General features: G+C 39.9%; 2 protein-coding genes across 5 annotated transcripts in view; one reads left to right on the top strand and one right to left on the bottom strand.

The window, feature by feature from the left end:
* The window catches only part of LOC110984633 (intermembrane lipid transfer protein VPS13A-like), a 95,006-nt gene that overhangs the window by 70,398 nt on the left and 2,444 nt on the right, over positions 1-22,164 (bottom strand). For all 4 annotated transcript variants that reach the window (XM_087146223.1, XM_087146220.1, XM_087146221.1 and 1 more), the window contains 3 exons: positions 17,231-17,449; positions 863-906; positions 44-86 (listed from right to left, as the gene is read on the bottom strand). In XM_087146223.1, coding sequence (XP_087002349.1) covers positions 44-86; positions 863-906; positions 17,231-17,330 — 187 coding nt within the window. In that variant the 5' untranslated portion in view covers positions 17,331-17,449. The remainder of the gene's footprint in view (positions 1-43; positions 87-862; positions 907-17,230; positions 17,450-22,164) is intronic.
* On the top strand, positions 8,868-9,706 carry LOC147796648 (uncharacterized). Its single transcript, XM_087146926.1, has one exon. The coding sequence runs from the start codon at positions 8,868-8,870 to the stop codon at positions 9,675-9,677; it is 810 nt and encodes a 269-aa protein (XP_087003052.1). The 3' UTR covers positions 9,678-9,706.

A 22,164-nucleotide genomic window follows, 5' to 3' on the forward strand; every position in this document is an offset into this window, starting at 1 on the left:
CTGTGTGGCACAAGAGCAGGAATCTACCAGACAATGTACTTACCGATGTGTCCTGCCTTGACTTCTATGGGAAGATTCAGCTCATACTGCAGTCAAGCACAATCAACACAATGTAAGCAAGACCTGTCATTTTCGTTGGGAGAGCACGGACATACATGTACATGTACACTGTACCGGTACCCAGTGGTACATGTACTTGTGATTGCTCCCATCAAAGTTGCACTTGACATTTAAAGGTACATGTACATGTACAGCCTACATGTGGTTTGTAGTTTGCAAAAAAGTAACTACCGGTAAATTATTGTTGAAAAGCATACTTGGTTTAATCTTCCACTGACCATGAATTTGAAGTAGGCCTACATGTACATTGTAGTACATGATGGACAATTTTAGTGAGGTTTCACTAGACACTCCTCTTGCCTCCTTTACTGACGGGAAGGATTTTGTATAAGGCAACTGTTGTAAAACATTCATGACACCGACTCTGTACAATGTGCAATACCGGTCATGTACAAAATGTATAAAGATCCATCACAAAGTAATTATCAAAAACCTGCAGGCCTTCATACTGATATATGTATTATACATGTTCAAGCCATTTCAGTCACTGTTCTGCTCATTATTTTGTACTTTCCTTATTGAGCATCTTGTCCAATATGTTTTAACCTTCAAACGACCTCTGCAAGTGCAACCAATAATACTGTTCTGCTCTGAAGTTTATGGGAAAATATAGCACATCAATGCAGCCAGACAATTGATGCTACACTGTTTGTTTTGCACCATATCTCTGCTGCTTAGGCAGAATTAACATTTAGAGTAAAAGCACAGGCAAGACATAAACACTTCAGTGAAGTCAACTTACCAATGCCTCAGGCTTAAGTTCCAAGTCTGTAAGCTCCAAGCTTCCTGATAATCCAACAGAAAAACAAGGGACTGAAACTGAAGGCAAGTGTGTTTTGAATAAGATCACCAACTGTAAATTCCCAAACTGACATTTCAGAAGTGACAAGTGATCTGAAACTGCTGCACTCATGGTAAAAATCAGAGACTAGAGTTGGACTAAAGTCACACACACTGTGCATGTTTTGATTGAAAAAAAAAAGCTGAGAAACATGGGCTGGAGCCTGGTACCGCAGGATAAATGCATAAGGTACTGCATGTATGGGATACTGATAAAAGATGGAAGATAAATCTCCATGGCTTAACACAGTACATGTTTTACTGTTTTGTAAAATTAAGTTTTTAGAAAAATTTAAGTACTCAGCAAAGTACTAGTACAAGTACATGTACGTACTGCATACGGTACATGTACTAAGTGTACACATACATGTACATGTACATACCGGTACATGTAAATGTACACACACACATGTCAGAACGTTTTGGTAGTCTAGATTTGAAGTTTTAATCTTTTCCAATCTTACCTTTACAATTTTACAATTTACTTCACTCATAACAAGTTGAATATTTTGCACTAAGAATTACATGCACATGAACTGCGTGTATTGTACCAACTTCAGGCAAATGTGAATGTTAAGCAAATTACATGTACATGTAATTAATAAAACACTTGCAGCAAACTTTACTCACTTGGTTGAAATGTATTCAGCAAATATCTGACCTAACCTCATTAAAGTGCATTTGTGTTCACTTCTGTGCCAATTGTTACTAACTACATGTACCTTCCAAGCATGACCAGCCCTTCAGCCATTAGGCCTACAGTATCAGTACATGTATGTTGTACATGAACATGTGTATCCTACCCACATTCCCTTGCTCACATACATGTACATGTACCGGCACATACAATGGCTTTTCCAGGTACATGTATGTAGAACTACGGTATCCTTCCGGGCAATTTTTAAAGGATGTGTCATCAGGGTGATCATGAATATTTGAACTTCTGATATCCACTGCCATGATGCAGGTTGCAGTTAATCCTCATTATCATGAAAGTTTTGTGCTGAGTCTTTCTCAGCCACATGAAGTTAATGGCATGCAGCATAAACTACATGTACATGTACCTGCAGTACACATGTACATGTACAGTACATGTGTACATGTATGTACATGTATGTACCGGTACACATACCGGTAGGATTACCCACATACATGTACATGTACCGTAATGCTCCAGAGTAGAGTGTTTGTTATGAACTGCATGTACTTGGTCTCTATTACATGTACACTGTTCACATGTTGCAATGGGGAGAGCTACATGTACATGTACCTGTATATGTATATGGTTTCTGCCAATCCACAGCTGAATTACCTACGCAGTAAACTAGTTAATGAGAGGGATTAGGTACTGGAAACTTAAGATGATGTAATAAGACTGCAGAAGATTGTGAAACCTAAATAAAACACATAACGGAGTAAATTCTTTAGAAGGGGTTGGATTTTAGGTTTTAGGCATAATTTGCCAGGGCAAGAGGCAGCTGCATGTACATACCAGGGTACACACAGTATGTACATGTACATGTATACATGTATGTGCCAGTATGCATGTAGGTATGTCAGTAATCAGCAGTTATCATCACCTGTACATACATGTAGTTATGTCAGTAATCAGCAGTTATCATCACCTGTACATACATGTAGTTATGTCAGTAATCAGCAGTTATCATCACCTGTACACACATGTAGTTATGTCAGTAATCAGCAGTTATCATCATCTGTACATACATGTAGTTATGTCAGTAATCAGCAGTTATCATCACCTGTACATACATGTAGTTATGTCAGTAATCAGCAGTTATCATCACCTGTACATACATGTAGTTATGTCAGTAATCAGCAGTTATCATCACCTGTACATACATGTAGTTACATGTATGTCAGTAATCAGCAGTTATCATCACCTGTACATACATGTAGTTATGTCAGTAATCAGCAGTTATCATCACCTGTACATACATGTAGTTATGTTAGTAATCAGCAGTTATCATCATCTGTACATACATGTACATGTATGTACATGTATGTCAGTAATCAGCAGTTATCATCATCTGTACATACATGTTGTTATGTCAGTAATCAGCAGTTATCATCATCTGTACATACATGTACATGTAGTTATGTCAGTAATCAGCAGTTATCATCATCTGTACATACATGTACATGTAGTTATGTCAGTAATTGGCAGTTAATTGTCATCATCTGTACATACATGTACATGTACATGTACATGTAGGTACATGTATGTCAGTAATTGGCAGTTTTCATCCTCTGTACATACATGAAGTTATGCTGTGATCGACGTCCATGGTACCCGGTATATTGCTATCATCTTTGTATATATCATGTACAGTACCTGAGGGTGCCATTTGCCCCAAGCATGCCAAGGGTGTACAAAAAATCATATACCCCATCATAGGCATGACAGCAGGCAACGATTGTTTTGTTATACATGTACCAAGATAACTGATCACAAAAATGGGAGGGAACAATATCAGAGTGAAATATACATGTACCAGTATTTCATTGCAGAACGACATTTCATTGATGAAGTTGTTACCAATAGCAAAGCATTTGGTTGAACAAATTCAGCTAAATTAAATAGTTGATAGGAAGTACATGTGCACGGTATTGCATGTATCATTTTGGTTGGCATTTCTAAAGAAATCTTCGAGTGAGCTGTTCAGTTCTGTTATTTGCTTATAAATTAATCTCTTCCTGTTAAGAAACACAATTTGCAAACTGTTCGCACAAAGAATGTTCCATATTTTTCTTCATGCTTATGCGCCCCTATTCAAAAATCAAATTTCTGATCCCTTCTTTTGAACAAAAGGAAATCTCTTCTTTGGAACCAACCGGCTGTCATCTCTGCTGACATTACTACATGTACCGGTACAGTGAAATTACAGCAAAATAGGCTGAACAAAAAAGTGACCCATGCCACATCTCGCAAAATTCACAAAGTACCTACGTAGCTACAGCTTTGTAACCAAGGTCACACTAACACACCTACATGTACAGTATACTAGTAGTAACAGCATAAACAGAATGAAAGAGACACTTTCAGCCTTGGAAAGATCAACGTAATGTCTCCCTTGGGATATGAACATCACTAATGGCTACAGTATCCCTCAAGTACCCATACCAGTACTCCTAACCAGATGCGCATTTGTAGCAAATAACATGATCATCAATGCTTGACCAATAAAAATTCACAATCTACATGTATTACTGTGGTACCGGTACCGTACATGTACAGTCTAGCAGTCTCTTACAAATCGTAGGACATGAGACATGTACATGTACATCTTGTCTGTTGTGGAGACTGATGGGAGCAAATTTTCATCCCCGCAACTCAGTACCTACATGTACCGGTACATGTACCGGTAACAAAGCAAGCATCTCTTTAACCTGGGGAAGGTCTACATGTACCGTACACATGTAGCGGCACCAGTCCATGTCTGCCAGGATACATGTACATGTACATGGCATATCTACATGTACATAATCTGCCCCATGTACCGGTACATGTACCGGTAACAAAGCAAGCATCTCTTTAACCTGGGGAAGGTCTACATGTACGATGTACACATGTAGCGGCACCAGTCCATGTCTGCCAGGATGCATGTACATGGCATATCTACATGTACATAATCTGCCCCATGTACCGGTACATGTACCGGTAACAAAGCAAGCATCTCTTTAACCTGGGGAAGGTCTACATGTACCGTACACATGTAGCGGCACCAGTCCATGTCTGCCAGGATGCATGTACATGGCATATCTACATGTACATAATCTGCCCCATGTACCGGTACATGTACCGGTAACAAAGCAAGCATCTCTTTAACCTGGGGAAGGCCTACATGTACCGTACACATGTAGCGGCACCAGTCCATGTCTGCCAGGATACATGTACATGGCATATCTACATGTACATAATCTGCCCCATGTACTGGTACATGTACATTAGACCTTTTATGCATAGAAATCCAACCTGTCAATGAGCACTATATACATGTACAATTGTACGTGTGTGTACCAAAATGTAATTTGTATCTGGTGCCTTTTCCTGTCAATGAATTAAAATTTAATTATCTGGCATACTGGTACATGTACATGTACAATGCCTTCATGATTCTATCACAAACAAACAATATTACAAAGGCTGTCAATATGCATGACGAAGAGCTGGAGTATTGGTCCTCTGCTGTTTTCCAGATGTTATAAGCAAAAACCACTTGTAAGAAGAGCAATTATACATAAACAGGTACCGGTGCCGGTATGTACATATATGGTACAAGCTACAATACGGTACATGTGTGTGTCTGTGACCATACGGTCGCCATGGCCCTAATTTTGCCACTTATTGTCAAATCTGATTGATTTTTACACTTAGTAACAAAATAAAGGAACTGTACTGTCCTCGGACATTGAATGGACTGCATGTATACATGTTTAGTACATGCAGTAAATTAATGTACTCTTTTTAAACGTACATTTACACTACATATACAGTACATTCAATTGATTCATTAATTACATATGTATTTAAAGAAAAGCACTCCAAAAAATCCATTGTCCTATTTCACAAACTTGCACAGCAAATTTATGCAAGTGTATAAATCATGCATCTGTGCTTTGGTAGTCCAAAAGTGTTATGTCAAAAGCACATACATGTACATGTACAGTGTATGTAAATGTACAGTAAATGTATACGGTACACGCGCCAGTATCCTGAGCATGTACATGTACATGTAGGTATATACACAAAGCAGGTACATGTACATGTAATTGGCATGGTGTTATACGTATACAGCATTTATTACATGTTACTTGGAACAGGAACAAAAAGTTTCCACATGGCTGAAATCCAGGATCAGATGTTTATGAAACCAGAATTACATGTAAACCCATGCGTAATGTTATGAATACATCAATGGTCATCAATCAGGGCTCTGTGATAGTCATCAGTTCTGGTACGGTACATATACATGTACATGTATGAGGTCTGAAAAATTGATTGGTTATAAACATGAATAATTTCTGCATGTGATACCAGTATGTTTGAGAGCTAGAAAATGGGCTGAGTAGATTACTTGAGGATGGGTGGCAGTGCAGGGGGGAGGGGGAAGAGGGGTGTCATGCAACTGTATGAACTCAATCTGATCCAGCTACCAGAAGGCTACTGGTATAACATGATGAGGAGAGGATTACATGCAAGATACTTGAGGATGGGTGGCAGTGTAGGGGGGGAGGGGGAAGAGGGGTGTCATGCAACTGTATGAACTCAATCTGATCCAGCTACCAGAAGGCTACTGGTATAACATGATGAGGAGAGGATTACAAGCAAGATACTTGAGGATGGGTGGCAGTGCAGGGGGGTGGAAGAGGGGTGTCATGCAACTGTATGAACTCAATCAGATCCAGCTACCAGAAGGCTACTGGTATAACATGATGAGGAGAGGATTACAAGCAAGATACTTGAGGATGGGTGGCAGTGTAGGGGGGAGAAAGAGGGGTGTCATGCAACTGTATGAACTCAATCTGATCCAGCTACCAGAAGGCTACTGGTATAACTTGATGAGGAGAGGATTACATGCAAGATACTTGAGGATGGGTGGCAGTGTAGGGGGGGAGGGGGAAGAGGGGTGTCATGCAACTGTATGAACTCAATCTGATCCAGCTACCAGAAGGCTACTGGTATAACTTGATGAGGAGAGGATTACATGCAAGATACTTGAGGATGGGTGGCAGTGTAGGGGGGAGAAAGAGGGGTGTCATGCAACTGTATGAACTCAATCTGATCCAGCTACCAGAAGGCTACTGGTATAACATGATGAGGAGAGGATTACAAGCAAGATACTTGAGGATGGGTGGCAGTGTAGGGGAGGGAGAAAGAGGGGTGTCATGCAACTGTATGAACTCAATCTGATCCAGCTACCAGAAGGCTACTGGTATAACATGATGAGGAGAGGATTACATGCAAGATACTTGAGGATGGGTGGCAGTGTAGGGGGGGGAGGGGGAAGAGGAGTGTCATGCAACTGTATGAACTCAATCTGATCCAGCTACCAGAAGGCTACTGGTATAACTTGATGAGGAGAGGATTACATGCAAGATCAGGGTAAAAACTTTGAAAAAAACAGGGTCTACAGTACAACGCTACAGGATCACGATAGGCATACAGGTAGCACAATGTATTTTTGGAAAAGGATCTCAGTAAAAAACCAAAAGCAAAACGAAACAGGTACATGGATTTTATGCATGAGCATTTGTACCCTAGAACTTAATTGATTGCAAATATGACAACATTTAACAATCGGTATACTGTATTGTGGTGAAATATTTGACTTTCCATACATGTACCGGTACCATACATGTACATGTACTCGGTACCAGTTGGCCTACTACCGTATGCCATCTGATTTTGTTCATGTTACACAACACAGAGTATGAAGCCTCAAAATAATGATCATGTACACTGTACGTACAGATACATGTACATGTACATGTACGTATACATGTACCAGGTATGACATACATGTACACGTACATGTACACGTATGGTCCCGGTACATGTCCTTGTCTTATACAGGTACATGTACATGTACACTGTACATGTATACATGTACATGTACCGGTACAGGAGGACCTATACAATGCTTATGTATTAGTACAAATGTACTGTACATGTATCTTCAGTATTTCAATCAGATTCTTGCACTCCATTTTGAATCGTTACATTTTATGATACAAAGATCAATTAAATGACACACAATATGAATGCACCTCAAGCTACATGTAGAGGCGGCCTGGAACACATCCTTTAGAAGGTTGTTATAAATGTACAGAGAATCTGAACCAATCAGAGTACTGCCCTGAGAATCTAGATCTGCTCATATGTTGTATACTAAACTGAAAAAGAATTCTGCATGTCGGTAATAGAATGGTCAATCCGCTTGCGTGATGATCCCTACCAATTACATGTACTGGCCACAAAGTCTAATCTCAGAGTAGATCTCAGGGAAGATCTCAGAGTAGGATCGGCAAATGGTACATAAATGTACGTGTACCTACATGTACATTGTATATATGTATCTGCCTCCATGATACATGTAAGTAGATCTTAGTTGTATGGTGGGATCGGGCCTATGGTACACATGTACATCAGGACAGGATCACAGTAAGTCAGATCAGGATCAAGGTACAGTAGGATATTGTACAATGTTGTACATGCACTGATGCCGGATCAAGGTTGATTTTAGAGTAAGTACAGTACTGTACATACATGTACATCTCTGGGCAGGATCACCCGTCTCAGGGCAGAATCACAGTACTGGTACATGTAGATTTCAGCTACATGTACATGTACATGTAGATCAGCATGATCAGGGTAGCTCAGGGTGGGATCGGAGGTATACGCGTACAAATAGCCATACAGGTAGCTTGTATACATGTACACGTATACATGCACGTCTCTGGATCAGGGTACGTGTACATGTACATTTACATGTAGATATCAGGATGGGCATGTACATGTACAGTGTACATGTATGTTTCCTTCGTCAACTTAGTTTTGTTTATTGTCTACACTGCAAGTACAGTGTACACCAGTGAGCTTTTGTGATGTAAACGAGCCATCTGATGGATTATTTGGTTATGATATCATACATGTAATCAAATATGCAGGAGCCTTTTTCGAGCAGTGAAATTTCATTTATCATCACTGTTCCAGATATCCGCCATGACCTCCCTCATTACATCAGACAGTGGGAATTAATTCACTGCTATTCACTTCAGGAAAAGTGAATCCCCAAGTAGAACATTACATGTATCTAATGGTCCATATTTTGAGGAACCTGCCTTGTACACATGTAGTCCATAAAAAATATGTTATTCAGTTCACCATGGAGCAGGAACAAGACGGTCGCATTGCATTCTTGGATGTCGAGGTTTCAAGATCACAAGATGGCACCCTATCCCGCACAGTGTATAGGAAGCCAACACACACCGACCGCTACCTAAACAACCGGTCTTTCCACCATCCCAGCATCAAGGCCTCCGTCAACAGAACCCTCGTGCGCCGAGCATACAACATCTGCGACCAAGACCACCTGCAACTGGAACTTCATCACATCTCCACAGCACTACAGCGGAACGGATTCAAGTCAAGACAGATCAAGACCCAAGACCCTAGACCCCCTCCAGACCAGCGGGTCTCCTATACCCAAGGTCAACCCATTAGGCACATTAGTTCTGTCACCCTCCCCTACATAGGCAATACCTCCCACCGGATCCAGCGCATCCTTCTACACCATGGCATCAAAGTCTTCCATACCGCCCCCAACAAGATCCAAGCAGCTCTCCAGTCACACAAGGACAAGCAAGACCCCAAGACCAAGCCAGGCGTCTACAGGATCCCCTGCGAATGCGGCAAGGTGTATATCGGCGAGACTGGCAGAGATCTCACCACCAGACTCAACGAACACCGAGCCCATGGACGACGGGGGGATCTCGAGAAATCTGCCATCATCAAGCACTCCAGCACTGAAGACCACCAAGTCCACTGGCAACAAGCCCATCTCATTGCCAACATAGAACAATGGTATCCACGCCGTGTTCGTGAGGCAATTGAGATTTACAAGAACAGAACAGTTCCGCAAGACACAGGCTTCATCTTCAGTGACATCTGGCGCCCCATCCTCAACCCTTCTTAGCTCGCCTTATGGGTCATCTATACCCCTTGGCACCCTGACCCAGTTCTTCCTTTAGTCTGCCTATGGGTCCTCTATACCCTTAGCACCCATGTTTACCAATCCACACCCCCAACAGTACTGCCACACCTGAGTAAGTTTACCGCCACGCATCACCGAGCCAGCCTAATCCCTTCTCCAGACTTCCCGCCTTCACGCATCATCAGACTAATCCCTGTCTCCAGAATCCTCCACCAGACTACTTAAGCTCCACTCCCAGTCAGTATCTGGCATTCTCCTGATGACGAGCAGAGCATACTGCTCGAAACGTCGAGTACCACTGGTTCTTTTCAGAACCGCAAATACTCACAAAAGAGATACGTCCATGGAGCTACCGCAAACCTACTTTCTATTGTACCTATTCACCATGCAAATCTTCAAGACTTAACTTATTTCTGTTTGATTCTGGGGTCCACTATTCTGGCCGCTTTTGACTTTTTGCCGTTAGTGCATTTACAAAAAGGTGATAATTTGCACTGTGCTAGAATTCAAGTCATATCGCTTTTATTTTACAAAATGAGTTTATTGATAGGTTTATTTTATTGGTTTTTGTTATCCCACCACCACAGTACTTTTCCAAAACATTAAGAAATAACTGGTGTACCAACTAAAAGCACACATCCCCACTGGCCATTTGAAAGTGAATAGTAGGGTTGTTATTTTGGTCATGTGTAGAGTCAACCATTTACATAACAGCCAATTAACTGACATTAAAAGATTAAAAGACAGACATAAAGCAGCGACTTCATTGGTTTGTGTTGTTACATGTAAGTGTACATGTACATATGTACGGTACATATACTACCGGTAGTAGGAAAGTGAAAATCTGTGATGTCTATGGGAAATAACATCCAGCAAATGCTTAGAACTATTGTCGGCAGTGTCTGATCCAGCTGTTGGTGTGGGGGAGGGGCCAAATTTGCAAGCGGATTTTGATTCGGGTTAATTCAAATGAGAAAAGTTTATTCTTGCTTTATTTCAGTGTGATGTTTTCTTAGGGTTTTGGTGCCTGATGACTTTCTTACCTACATGTACACTGTACATTCTTTGTAAAAGAAAGAAAATCTATGAAGGGCATTGCCATAAAGTTGCCAACCCCTCACCCCCGACATACCCGGTAAGCATGACATTTGAAACGGGCCTTAGACAGTAATCTATAAGGACTGTTTCAGAAGTGAATTTTGCAGCTTTTGATTCAGAGTAAGACATCTATTAGACCTAGTGGAAGAGAAAGACTCTTATCGCCCACCCATGTCCAAATACAGAAGGCAATTTGTAAGGTCTGAGTTGTCCAAATTACTCGGGCTTCAACCTATTCATATTCAAAGCACATCGTTGAAATAGTACTCAATAGAAGCCTTGTTGAAATTGTGTTCATCAGCAAAGTACAGGGTCAAAACACACAGCTGTAGTCCCCTAGGTCCATCCACAGAGATCACAGTACTGATTTCTAACCGTGTGGCACACACGCTTTACAGCCGTAGACAATCACTGGGCTATCGCAGGGCCCCAGCATGAAGGTCCCTGTAGTGAAGTTGGGGCCCGGTTGGAGACGTAGGCTGATGGACCCTTATGGGTTTTCCCCTTCAATCAGTAGACACTTTTCACACTTCAGCCTCTCAATCCAGGTCAATGCAGGTTGAACTCAACCGTGGGCGAGCCCACAGCTGCCCTGGGTTGAAAATTGAATTTTTCAACCGTGCATTTAACCCAGCATACATGTAGTTTCACACTTGTTTCGTATGAATTAGGCTTATCGGGGTGAGTTCAACCCAGAAATGAGCACAAACAATTTTCAACCCGGGTTGAAAATCTCAATCCTGGTCCGGAGCAGGGTTGAGTTCAACCCGGGTTGAAGTCAATCTCGGGATTGACGCAGGATTGGAGCAGGGTTGAAAATTTTCAAGTGTGAATTGCTGCCGGTTTTCAACCCTGTGTCAACCCTGTGTCAATCCCGAGATTTGTCTAGTGTGAAAAGGCCTATACATACATACACAGTTACATGTATTCGTAATGTACAGTACATGTACACATATGGAGAACTTGTGTCTGCATGGTGCAATATGCTGTCAATACGAGGTGTCAACAAGCAATCATCCAATTGTTGGAAGACCACCTCATGAATATTTCACATGAAATTTACAAATTCTGGACTACCGGTACATGTATGACTACTTGTATGTCACTGAAGAAGTGACTATAACATGTACATGGTGAGTGTAATCTTTACATATGTTTGCATGCCGGATTACATGTACACTGTTGTTGCACTATTATGAAACCGAAACCGAATTTCTTTCCTAGAAAAGTCTTGAGACAGCCAGCTCGTGTACATGAACAATTCAACTATAAACAAGCACATCTCATAAAATGTGGAGATTGTAATTTAAAACAAAAACTGCCAGATGCATTTTCAGCAAATTGTAATTTTGACATGTTTAAAGCAAACTGCATGTACATGTACATACCGGGACAACATGTACCGGTATGTATTTTGTACCGTCATGAGTACCGAGATGACTACCGAATCGTGTAAAAGGCATTCGCACAAGAACCGGCGCCTGAACCAACGCGCATGTACATGTACATATATACATGTACGTGTACCGGTACCCCATTCATTTGCACTGTACTTTCTGGTTCTAAATAACGTCATACTTTGGTACACAGACCACTCTCATTTTGACAACCAGTTTTATGGGCAGCCAAAGTTTACAGAAATATCACCTTTTGGTCGGTTTTCAATTTTACTTCCAATTTATTCACAATGGACATTTGTCCCATTAATTTAAATTTTCATTTAAATACATGTTCATGTACTGGTAGGATTCAGTATTTTAAGAGAACAAGACATGTATTATCATTTGGTGTTTTGATAACTGCGGAGTTTCAACACTTTGTGAATTATCCTTTTAATTTTGTAATGACATCCACTTACGTACACTGTATACATGTATTTATTAAGCAGCCACTTGAAGGAAAAATGTGTCTGTGATGTCAAATAGCAGACCCATCTCTAGTGAAATGCAGTCAAGTCAATTCTACACATTATACTGTACATGTACATGTACTGGTAGGTCTCCAGCAGTTTGAAGTCTCCACTTGATTAACAAAAGACCCAGCAAATTCATTGGCTTTATTGATTTATGTACATGTGTACATATGCATTTGTCTGAGTGCAGGTCTATGAGCAAGACACCAAGTGCTGCTGTGTACACAATGGCAAATCGAATGCACAGTGATTGGACGGTAATGAATGACAAAACTGATATATGGCCACAGGGAAGTTTCATGTTGAATCATTCACAGGAATATCCCATTGAACTTCAAGACCTGATTACCATCTTTGTTTGATACATGCAGCTACCGGTAGGACATGTACAACATGTACCAGTATGTGTCTGCAGTACTGTGGCAACTCTGACGGTTTGTGACGGTTCCAGCAAAAGAAGGTTTTTTAATGAATCACAGCATGTCCTATGGTCGTACACATGGATAATGTACATGTACATGTTCTTCAAGCATAGAACATGCAAACAGCAGAACCCTAGGGGCACACTGAACATGTACTGTACTTACCAAGGAAAACAGGAAGGCAAGGAGGATAATTTTTAACCAAACTAACCCCAAGGTACGTGTATGCATACCGACTGATTTCTCAGCCCAGATGTGTGTTTTTTAATTTCCAGGTCATCAGAGACTGTGTACATTGTACATGTAAGGCTACATGACGTGTACATGTATAAATACATGTACATGTATGTGATGTACAGGTATACAGTACATGTACATGTACATGTAGTTAGATGTACATGTACATGTACATTACTGTACCGTCCGGTACATCCACTAACATCACGCCATGTGCATGCATGTTCAAAATGATAAAGTGTACATGTACATGTATGGATGTACAGTACATGTACATACATGTACAATGTATGTGTACATGTGAACATGCAGGTACATGTACATTGTATACATGTGTACCCCGGGTACTGTTGTACTGTACATGTACACTGTGCCTATCATTAGTCAGCATGCATGGATAAATTTATACATGTACATGTACATGTTCCGGTAAGGCATATGTGCACATGTTCATACATTGTACCAGTGCATACCACTGCTATGAACATATTGCGAATCCACATGACTGTACATGTACATGTACATCAGCATGTACCAGTACAGTGTACATGTACACTACATGTACTGTACATGTACCGGTACATGTATATCCACTGTTTATTTGAAAGCTTAAGAAAATAATTTACCAGCAAGAAGAATGCAATCATGTGTTAGTGCAGTAGAGTTAGAGCCAATGATTTTCCACGATTACCGAAAATTTCCCACTACGAATGGCTTGAAAAGTAAAGAGAACTTTCCACACAGTACTATAAATAAATGCCTACCAACATGACCAAACCCTTTTCAAATGCTTGCTTATAATGAACCGGGAAACATGCTACATGTACATTGCACCACTCCACCACATGATTGGGTCGTCCCGCAGTTGCAAGCGCTATGGCATGTGTGAACCCCATGGTTGCAGCGGCAGCCGGCACAGCGCAGCGGCGCAGTATGCGTTCACACGTGCGTGCACCGTACTTGCAACAAAATCAGGCACAACAAGTTCATACTGACATACCGTACATGTATGCTTATTGCACATGTGGGACATTCGGTGTTCGGTCTGAGAATCCGCATAGACTCCTTGAGATAAGGGTAGTAAGTACTAAGGGTCACTCCTTTAACGTTTAACCGTAAAAACAAAAAAAAACCAATTCGTTTAGAGATACATGTAACTAACAGTTGGAGCTTTTACAAAGTTCAATAGACGCAATCTGGGTTAATTTTTATTTTCAAACGATGCTGCGAGAGTGTCTTTACACTTCGAAACACTTCAGCACCTGGTCAAATCAAAGAACTTTTTGATAACTCGAAGTCGGCTAACTTGGAACTCCGCTTTTCTCAAATACATTCTTCATTACCACTGAAAAAATAGCAGATTCTTTGTGGTAGTGGCGTGATGACCACACTGGATGGAGGAAGCTTTGTGTGTGCCGTGGCAATAGCCTTGATGCAGCCGCCCACTCAACTTCAGCACAGGCGCGCCGCTCACATGGTGACTGTCCAACCACAACCAATACTTACGGCACCAAGAGAGATGCGTCCCCGTCACGGTGCTACAAATGTGCTTTTTGTGTAGCCAAATCTCACTTGAATAAAAAGGGTTAAAATTTACTTTCTGGTATTTTTTATGGTGTATTCTGTCTGTACATGCATCATATTAATTCCATTATCCATTTTAATTTTGAAGACAGACAAAAGCGTAAACAGACCGTACTTAGTTTTTGAGGAAGCAGAAAAAGTTCTTAGAGCTAGCCAGTCTAGCCTAAAAGTACCTTGTCCAAGATTTAATTTGTCTAAACATTGAACAAAAATATTCAGCTGTTTTAATACTTAATATCATGATTTTATCTGAATTTGATGCCAATACACCCAAAATTACATGTACCTGGGAAGAAATGATTATTTTCAAGTGGCTTGGCAAGTCCCAATGAAAGAAAATCTAGAATAAATCCACCCCAGCTCTGCAGAAAAAGAAATCTCCAGAGGAGTGATTGACAGCTCTATTATTCCGTTAGACACAATAATTTTTAAGTATTTGGGGCTGGGTCACATATCTTTGAAGATGCCCACATGCACTTCTAGAAATCCTCAGCCAATTACCCGTAGTTAGTTGATTCTTTGCAACCAAAGCAGCCACTGGTAGGATTGTTACACTTGGGCAGTCCCAGATTTATGTCACTGTTGCCAAGAAACAGTATTACCATGGACAGACCTGGGCCCCCTGGGGCAGCTAACTGGACCCTGCCTGGCCCCCAGCCAGGCTTTCTTTCAGTGGTGAAGGATTACCACTTTGTTGTACAGCCCAGGATAAATTAAATAATGGTCCTTCACCTCCTTTTCTTGACATTAATTTATGGCAAATAGCGTACCAAACAGACATTTTCTAGGCCTCCAAATTTATAAACAACTTCTTCCAAAAACCTTTCGTCTTTTTTTGAAGAAAATATTCTGCTGAACAGGCCAAATGAATTCCTCATAATTGCACAGTGATAAATTCCATCCATCTCCCCTCCGTTCTCTTTTTTTTTTTGAAAGTCCTACGCCCTCAATCAGCATACATGTACACTCAGAAAACCCTAAGTCTGCATTGTTGTTGAGCTACATACATGTACATTGTACCTGCATTAAATAACTCACTTGTTAGGCAGAAACAGAGCAGACATGCAGCGGCCTTTGTTTTTATGTTGGTCGAATGGTTAAATGGCAAATTGAAATGCTGCTAACTGTTTAGCAAATAAAACGTAAATTCCAACCCTTAGTTAGTACTGCATGTTAAACAGTTGGAAACATTAAGAGTATTTCCAAACAATATTTGTTTCTTTTCCTTTTTTCCGGGGGGTGTATTATGGTTGGGTAAATGGTTTCCATGTACCGGTATCTTTTAAACCTTGCTCTCCTTTTTCATGCTTACAAAAGTATGAGGATGAAACGGGATTTAAATTTCTGAAACAGAATTCGGGACTTGGCGAAATGGAAAAATAACAATTTTCGAAACGGAAAATCATTGGCTATATACAGTTCATAACAGGCTTGTTCACAGCCATATCTAGGACTAACCTGGGCACGGGAACTTATTAATTAATGAAATCATACATGTACGGGGCTGTACACTGTATGTGACCATCATGGTCTTTCTCTCATTAGCATGATGAACTCTGCTAATAGGGTCCACATTGCAGGCTTGCAAACAGCAATACATGTATACAACTCTGCATAAAATGCTGCTTCAGATTACAACCTTGTACATGTATAACTTCACATACGTCAGTACATTTGACAAACTTATGTTGATTACAAAAGCTACATTTACATGTACATGTAGCTGGATATTTACACTGTAATCGTGTTCATACATGTATGTACTGCTCACTTATAAATTTGCTGATCTAAAATTACTACAATTTACAGACATACGTTACTATTTAAACTTAGAAAAATTTATGAACGCATTACATGATTGTTTTAATTCATGTTCTGTGCTATCATTTGAACTGCATTGTCTTTGTTGAGTTATTTGGTTGAACGAAAACACTTAATTATGAAGTTTGTTTTCTAATATTAAATTTTTTACAGAGGTGTGTCATTGTTCATATGTACCGATAAATGTACACGCTCATGTACACAAACTGGCATAATTCAGTCACTTATGCATGTCCCCCCCCCATGAGTGACCAGAAGGGGGTTTATTTCCCTTGGCCTTTGGCCTGGGGGAGAAAGGACCCTGTACATGTACAGTCAATGGGGATGCACCTACATGTACCACGTCTACATATACATGTACACACATAGGACATGCACCAGTGACCTCTTAGCCAGTCCATATACATGTACATGTACGTGTACATGTATACTAGAATAAACACATGAACAAAACACATTACCACTGAAGATGCCGAGATTCAGGTTTTCGCTGTCCAAATTCTGCACATATTTGCCCAAGTACTTGTTGAGCAGGCCAGCGATGATTGATTCCAGCACCATGGTGGTCACTCAGTCTGGTTACTCAGTTCATTAGAACAGCCACGAGTGATACACCATCCTCACAGCTCAGACTGAAGGGATGTGCATGTATGCAGTCACTCAGCTCAACCTCAGAACATCTGGAGAACGTGCAATAAACCATAAATATGTACCGGTATCTTGCTGTGTTACATTCATTACAGACAACAAAAAATAGAGAGGCCGGGCCTAATCTTACACAGCTGTGCATGCCATGAAAGTAAGTATTAGGATAAAAATGTGCATTAAAAAGAAAGTGGCAGTTAAAACATGTCATCCAAAATATACATGTACAGCACTGACAAAGATGTTGTGAGTATTGACTGTCCATGTACAGTACATGTACATGTATGCTTGCTACAGAGCTCTGTCAAGTAGTGTCTGTTTTCATTATGAGTCCAGCAGGAGTTACTGATTGCATGACTTGCTGCAGAGCATGTTTTATCTGCTGTGCCATGGTACTCAGGTGGTTTTATGAATTATTCATCAGGTACTGTCCCCCACCAGATGTTTTACATGTACATGTATTTGCCCACAAGCAGCCTCAGGAACATGTAGCAGTACATGTACATTGCACCCTACATACCTCTAACAACATCAACAAGTTCGTATATATATGGACATGTACCTGTCCCCCAGAGTGAAATACACATCTATCTTTTCAGGGGGAAAATCTTCAGTTTCAGACACTGGGCTGGAAGACTCAGAAACACGTACATGTACGTTGGGTACATGCACGTAATGTTACCCGTAATGTGTGTATCCGTACATGTACATAATGTATGTATTTTCTTAACTGTGCAGCAACCAGCTGCCCATTCCCGTGCATTAATTGACTGACAATTCAAGGTTTGAACAATACAAGTGACTGCTTGTCACAGATTTACCGAAGGGAATACTGATACAACTAAGGAGGTACAGCTTCCATACACTTCCATTAAAATTGATTGGTTCTGAACATATTCAAAACCAATCAACTCTAATGGAACAATCTTTAAGAGGACTTGTCAAATTTACTGTGAATGTTATTTTGTGAAGGATTTTAGCTCTATACATGTACCTGTATGTACATGTACATATTTCACAATCTCCACCCTAATTTTCTATGCATTTTCCATGTAAATGTACCCGGTTGCTTGGAATATTCCTCAAGTATGATACTCAGTCATGTCAGTATATAAGACATATCAGAAATCAGATGAGGCACCGCTAGTTCCTTGGTGCATTTATGTAATAATGTAATCCTCAGTACATTGAACTGTTGAAATACTGTAAATAAAGTGTACCGGTGCATACGTTGCTGGGAAAATTATTTCTTGACTTACCAGTATGCATTCTGGGTGTGTTAGAATCAATTAAAATATCTACATGTACCAGTACATGTATTTTGGATGTCCATGTCCATGTACATGTGCACTACAGGATGTCCCAACAAAAAGGACACAGCAAACGTCACTTTCACATCATGTCATTTGGGTGTGCACATGGCACCTTACACCAACATGACCAATTTCCAAAAGCACATTCACATGTAGACAAATTGCCTTCGTGATATATTTTAACAGACTCTACGTGTAAATAATGTGTAAATGTGTGAGATATTCACCTTGTAGGAGGTCAAAGGTGAGCCATAAACACTACATATCATATAAAAAAGTGCATGGCCTCAAGGAATTATCAGATGCCAATAAACCTGAGTAGAACTGAACAAAAAAGCTGCAGCAATGCATGGTACATACATGTACAATAGAGTAGGTCATCTTCAGATTGCAATAGATATGGTCGTATACATTGTTACCTGAAGTGATGAGCAAGTACCATACATGTACTTTTTTTAGATTTTTCTCTCAATATTGAAAAAAATATGTAAACGACTTACAATGTGTGCTGTAGACAAAATTTAATTGATTTTCTGAAATATTGGAATTTCTTTAGCAAAAACTAATACATGTAAGCATTGTGAACCAAAGAAACAAAAACTGATCATTTAATACAGGTATACTGTAACGTATGTACATGTACGTGTATGTCCCCCTCATCAGAAAATTTGGGCCATTCTGAATACAATTTAAGTACTCTGTGCGAAAGGAACTAAATAATGGATTGCCAATGTGCAATTAAGGTGCATACAATGTACATGTCCAAGTACATGTTTGTATCTAGCACAGGTATCCACTAATACAATTTGATGCCTTGAATTTGAAATGTCAACCTTCTCTTTAATGATATGGCCTTTGCACAACTCCTCCCAGTTCACAGCCTTGTTATCCAGGTAAGTCATTAATGCCTCGGTGAACAAATATAATTCACAGACAATCAGCCGCTCATGAGGTCCAGGCCTGTCAAGAGTCAGACTACTAGTACCTCTGCTGATCTTGTTTTGCTGTGGGTCACTTAGTGCATGTACATTGTACATATGCACAGTAAGTCCCCAGAATTATACAGGTAGCCTATTATCAGTGTGATAATATACAAACAAGTATCATTATGGCAACAAGATTTCTTGGGGCACCCCCTACAGGTGCACACACATACAATGTACAGTATGTACACATACATGTAGCGGTACTAATTGGTACATGTAACAAGCATAGTGTATAAATTGTCATCATTTTCTCCAAGACACAAAAGTCTCATCAGTGAGTAAAAGCTAGATTTTAAGAAAATTGCATTTGAAGTTGGTCTCATTTTCAAACACTTACATGTATTTCCCCAGTATCTCTTTTGATTTTATTAATGCTATCGGTAATACACAAATGACACAAAACTTTTAAATAATAAGAAGTCAATTAAAATTTGTTTCTTTTGTAAACAAGCACTTTTATCTGTTCAAGAAAATGCTAAAATTTGTGTGACGTTTGTCTCTTCGTGAAAACCGCATACATGTACATGTACACAGCACACCCTTTTCCATAGCACATGCCAGGTGCAAAATTGTTACATCTACATTTCAAGAATCAAATTTTTCTCTTCCTGAATGCGGAAAGACAAATTTGCCTATGATGGTTTTGCCCTTTATTGCTAACACTATACATGTATACAGAAGACAACTTTGTCTCTTCATGAAAATGAAAAATGCAGTATATATATGTAGCTGATTCTTCTCCCACAGAGATCTGATTATGATTTGGCTGGTTTCAGTAGATTTGGTAAAAATATGATTACATGTACACCAAGTTGCAGGCATTACATTATGCAAAGAACAAAACAGACATTTGAAAAAAATCATGATTTTGGGCCACTTGTCTGTTTGTGAAACCGTGATGATATGTAGAATGCATACAATGATACATGTACATGTAAACACACATCATGTACATGTATAGTACACATACACTGTATATTGTACATGTTCATGTACATGTAATGTTCAGCACTAAAGCAGCTGGTTGTTGAAATGCAAACACACAAGAGCAGTCCATCTCTTGCAAAAAAAAAAAACTAAAATAATACATGTACCATGTACAGGATGATACACAAAATTAGGCTCGGGGCAAGGCACCATTTGTCAAATAAAAAGATATACTTGTAGGTTCCGCGTGATTTTCTAGGTTGGGTTGGGTAACCTGGAATACATGTACATGTATAGCTATTTTTGTGTTTAGCCTCAGGTTAGGGACCAAACCACAATCTACAGACGTCACTAGTTTCTGCTTATGTCACTAGTTCAAGCGGCAATAACGTCATGTTATCAGGTCAATAATAATGTTGTCTTTCTCACGAGATTTTGTAAAATAACAAGATTTGAAAGTTGCCACCATGCTGGCAGCCCACATGGCTGCCGTGCTATTTCAGATGGTTATTTCGTAAAATCACCCCAGTAATTATAAAATTTGGTAAGGCACAAATCAATTGATGGAGATTTGTTATGGCAATATTTTCATGCATAAAGTAATGTAAGCTTAAGCAAAACTGTTTTTTTTGGCATTGACTGGTTTGATCAGCTAAACTGTACTTTTTGCAGTGACAACACGCATACCATGACCGCCGTTGCTGTACCTTTGGAGTCTATGGCAAAACTGATCCGATGGTTATTTTGGAAAATCCCAATGGTAATCATACAATTTGCCACGGTAGATCAATGGAGACTTTTACCAGCAATCATTTAATACATAGAGTAAACTTCAGCCAAACTATTTTTTACGTAAACTTTTTCTATTTCTATTTTTCTTTGGCTGAGCTCACTTGGACAGTGGAACCAGTCTAATACTTTTCGCATCCTGCAGCGGCCAACACGCATGACCGGTTCCATTACCGTTGGAGTCTACATGTACCGGTACATGTATCCATGGCAATCCTCTTTCCAATGGTTATTTTGGAAAATCGCCATAGTGATTATAAAATTTGCCACAGTAGATCAACAGAGATTTTTCATGCCAACATTTTCATGCATAAAGTAAGCTTCAGCAAAAACACTATTTTTGTCACGTTAACTTTTTCATTTAGATCCGGGGTAGCACATTTCCTGTAAATTTAAGTAATCATGCCGGTACATGTACATGTAGCTACAGTATTTGTATTGAAGTTTTCGGCCGATAAAGAGATCAATGTCATTTGCGAACCATGATCTAAAAATAGCACAAAAATTACACCATCCTTGCACAATCGAACGGCGTATGTACCGGCTAGCGTCATCACAAGATTGTGGTTTGGTCCCCGACCTGCTTCTTTTGCCACTTACATGTAGACCAAGGCCTATGTTCCAATCAGCCTTGATCCATGTAATTTTGACATGATAGATGGCGAAATTAGGGACCTGGTGACTGTACTGTCATGGAGGTTAGAAATCTAGCTCATAAAGAGAATAAGGCTATGC

The sequence above is a fragment of the Acanthaster planci genome, linkage group LG15, assembly GCF_054643075.1.
Source record: "Acanthaster planci isolate LZ-2023a linkage group LG15, COTS_SCS, whole genome shotgun sequence".
In the NCBI taxonomy this organism is placed as follows: Eukaryota; Metazoa; Echinodermata; class Asteroidea; order Valvatida; family Acanthasteridae; genus Acanthaster; species Acanthaster planci.